Genomic DNA, 3,856 nt, shown 5'->3' with positions numbered 1-3,856 from the left:
AGTGCGGGCGGGTTGCCTACTCGCCCTGCCCGTAGGCGCCGTGGACAGGGGCGATAGGCAAGCCCGCCCGCACTCCTGCGAGCGGTACAGTCTATCTACAGAAGTGCGCGGGGTCAATCAGCCACCTGGTATATTAATAACCCCATTGAAACAACTTCACAATAGTTCAACGAGGGGTGGATAACTCCCCTGCTAAGTGTACACCCCTAATTCTGCCCAATTCAAACTAATTCAAACCAATTCGATTGAATTCAACACAATTCAGAAATAATTCAAACCAATCCAAAAATATTTTCAATTCAGTCCAATTCCAGACAATTCAAGACAATTCACGCTAATTCATTGAAATAAAATCGCAATTATTCAAACCAATTCAAAAACAATTCAACCAATTCAGTCCAATTCAAATTCAATCCAAGCCAATTCAAATCCAACTCATGAAAATTGTACACCTAATTCAGGAGTTATCTTCTCCTCTGTTTAAGCATCTATTGGAAAATGAATACAAAACCACTTGGTTTGCACTCGGTTGCCGAGCCGGGAGGGCCGAGAAGGCCGGCGGCGCCCTAGGCGGCACTGGCACAGGGGCGGGTGCGCCACAAGCCTGCCGAACCGGGGGCCGCCGGGTGCTGCCAGTGTAGGTCACCATCGTAAAACCGCCGAGGATAAAAGTTGGTCGGCCGCGCGGCTCTGCTCGGCTCTGCTCGGCTCGGCTCGACGCAGCGCTGCGCGCGAGTTTCGGAAACACAAACACAGCAGCCGGCGAAAATTCAGTCGTTTCGACTTTCCAGATATGCCGAGGGACTTACTAGGGGTTGGGACCAGCCAGGTGAAGCAGGAGGGGAAGGGGGGACGGGGTGGAAGAAGACGGAGGGCCCCAGAGAGTGTGCACTGCTGCTATGCTGTTGGCTTACCCCTCGAAAAAAAAAAATTGCAAAAAGTTTAGAGCAACTACGTAAGCTTCCCACTTTCCCTCCCGCAATCTGTGAAATGTAGCCATATTATAATTTGTTTTCTGTGAAAGGCCATTACCAAATCATGACTGGTAGTGGTCTAATGCTATTCTCATTAAATTTGAAACAGATCTGCGCTTTTTTAATAATAAATTGCTAGTGAAAAAGCCTACTCTGACATTTTCATTGAAAAAGCCTAGCATCTATTGCCAGAAAATGGAGCTTAAATAAGAGCCAGAACTCAAACTAACTCTAATATGTTAATACTTGGTGATTAATTATCATACAAAGAGTATTATCTCCTGCTAGAAACTTGATGCTTCTTGTTAAATATACCAGTTTGGTTTATTTTTCTATTTTTGTCGGTTCAAGAAACATTGATTAACAATATTAATTTCATAAGTAAAAGTTTTGAATAAAAAATTGGATTTGGGGTGTGAAAATGATAAGTTACGCATCCATCTCCTTCTGGTAGCATAGATTATTCTGAATACTTTTTGTTAAGGTTCAGGTAACCAAATGAACGTTCATAAATTGTTTGGTGTTCCAAGGGATTGTATTCCTTAAGACAATATTGATTATTAGTGAGTTGCATAGAAATATCCTTTAGAGCATGGTTTAATCTATAAATGTGTGTGCATATTTGTTTTCATCTGTTTGTTCCAGAGGATGCTCCTTAAAACCAAGAAAAGGTAACATAATGAAGAAAAATAGTGTTCGCGATTCCTTTTTGACAAAGTTCGACTGACATTAGAACTGTCAGTGTTTGTTTCGTGGAGGGGTTAATCAACGTAAAATGTCATCAGGGATGATATTAAGTATATTTTACAATAGTTATATATGATAGTTGCTGCCAAGACTAAAACATTATCCCACCTCACTTATTCGAGCAAAACTATATGACACTAAATAAGGTTATGTTGCCCAGTATCTGTAAACAAGACCATAACCTCCACACTTTTGAAGGCCACAAAATGCATGAGATTTATACTTTCAAGAACACTGCAGAGAGTAAATAAAACTAAATAAATAATAAATGTGACTCAAGTACAAAGAAATAAAAAGAAAAGACCTGGAATTAATTTACAGAAATTGTAATCATAAGTACAACAGCAACTTTTTAATCAAAAATCTCCAAACAAATCTGCTACCGCAAGCAGAAGAAAATAAAATATATCAACCAATCAACAATGACATTTGTACGAATTAAAATAAACTTCATACTCAAATACATAACAGACTTAAAAGTTGTGAGTAACTAATGTTGCTACAGCATCTAGATCTTATTAGTTTAGATGTTATGATTGTTCTGTCTGATTTCTTTCATATAGACAACATGAGTTTGACTTTAAAGCACATCACTAGCTTAATATGCAGTATCAACTTATCTAGTAGGAATTAAAAGATAAAAAAAATTAGAAGAGTAACTTACCTAAACTTTCTTCCAGGTACTCTGGCCAGGTTCCCGAGTAGAGATTAAAGATGACATGATTGCGGCCATTATTCCAAAGTCTTAATCTCTGAGTGCGAGCCTGCACGTTTCTCACGTAGTTCTGAGACAGTGAATCTCTGTCCAGGGTATCAATAGCCAAGACAAACAGACATGCTTGCCCTGGGTCAGAAGTATAATATCTTGATTCTATGATGACATTGAGCAGTTTTTGGTAAGATGGACTCTGAGGTGGTACTGGTAACTCTCCATCAACTTCACTATCACTATCACTTGCGAAAGGGTATACGTAAACTTTGAAGTCTGTTCGACACCTTTCAAAATCAAAGCACGTCTCCATCCGGCACTTGCTGTAGTTGTCACCATGGAACTCTCCCATTCGACGGATGTGGGGTGAAGAGTCCACATCACTATCGTACAGTTGATCACTCACATCCAAAAAGTGGGAGAGTTCCTGTCTGACTGGAGTGACACCACTTTTGCTCTTCAACCGATAGCCACCAAAATAACAGTAGGCTAGGAATGCACAGGACAGGAGTACTAAAAGATATCGTTTTTTGGCCTGCATTTTGGCCGGAGGGCCCTGCTGGCCCGGGCGGGGATCTCACAAACAGCACCCAAACATCTCCCCCCAACCTAACCTCACTTCCATCTTGTTGACAGCCGCATTCGGCTCACTTCCCCGCCTTCCCATGGCACTCCCAGAGTCACACAGGACGCAGGACATCGCGTCTCCTCATCCCGGAACACTCGGGGGGTAGGCACGCGGCCCTGCGCGGCAGACGCGAGTCGCGGAGGCGAGGGGCGACCGAGAACACAATCGCGCAAACACTTCGACGACTCGCTCGCGAGCGTCGCGGCGCCGGCGGACGGGCGGACCACTAGCAGACGACACTACGCGCGGTAAACACAGCCGCAGCGCGGACCTAACTGACGGCGCGGCCACGGCCTCGGCCGGCGAGGGCGGAGGGGGAGGGGGCGGGGAGGCACCAGTGGCGCCACCGGCGGCGCCCGCAAGGACCAGAGGCGCCGCGTCAGAGCGGGGGCGGGCGATTCGAAACGGCTTCGACAGTCGACGCCAGTGGGTGCGGCGCCTCGCCGTGAGTGAAACAGGACGTCGAGCGAAGACAAGTAGAAACGTTGAATTCGCTGTCAAATTTTCGGAAGGTACATTTATTGCCCAATTCTTCAGATCCACAAGCTGCATCGAGAGATGCACACCCAAGACGCTCCTGCTCCTCACCCCCCACCCGGGCCCCGCACCCACCGCCGGCTGCAGGCGGGGAGCGCCTGTGGAGTCGGGGGTAGGCAGCCTATCCGACACGGGTGACGGGCTGAGCTGCAGGGGGGCTGGGGGCCTGAGCGCCGCGTCGTGCGTGTGGGGCTGGTGATTGCGCTGATTGTGTTCTGTTCACACCACTCGGGGCGCACACCGCCGAGAGGTGTAGCGACT

At 46.3% G+C, this 3,856-nt stretch overlaps 1 protein-coding gene across 1 annotated transcript in view; it reads right to left on the bottom strand.

Annotated features, from left to right (window-relative positions):
* LOC127750555 (exostosin-1-like) overlaps nucleotides 1-3,354 on the bottom strand; it is an 11,718-nt gene extending 8,364 nt beyond the window's left edge. The window contains exon 1 of the mRNA XM_052272506.1: nucleotides 2,386-3,354. Coding sequence (XP_052128466.1) covers nucleotides 2,386-2,971 — 586 coding nt within the window. The 5' untranslated portion in view covers nucleotides 2,972-3,354. The remainder of the gene's footprint in view (nucleotides 1-2,385) is intronic.
* Nucleotides 3,355-3,856: the final 502 nt, after the last annotated feature.

Source organism: Frankliniella occidentalis, unplaced genomic scaffold (genome assembly GCF_000697945.3).
Source record: "Frankliniella occidentalis isolate FOCC.00 unplaced genomic scaffold, Focc_3.1 Scaffold208, whole genome shotgun sequence".
NCBI lineage: Eukaryota > Metazoa > Arthropoda > Insecta > Thysanoptera > Thripidae > Frankliniella > Frankliniella occidentalis.
This window is presented reverse-complemented; position numbering and strand designations above follow the sequence as displayed.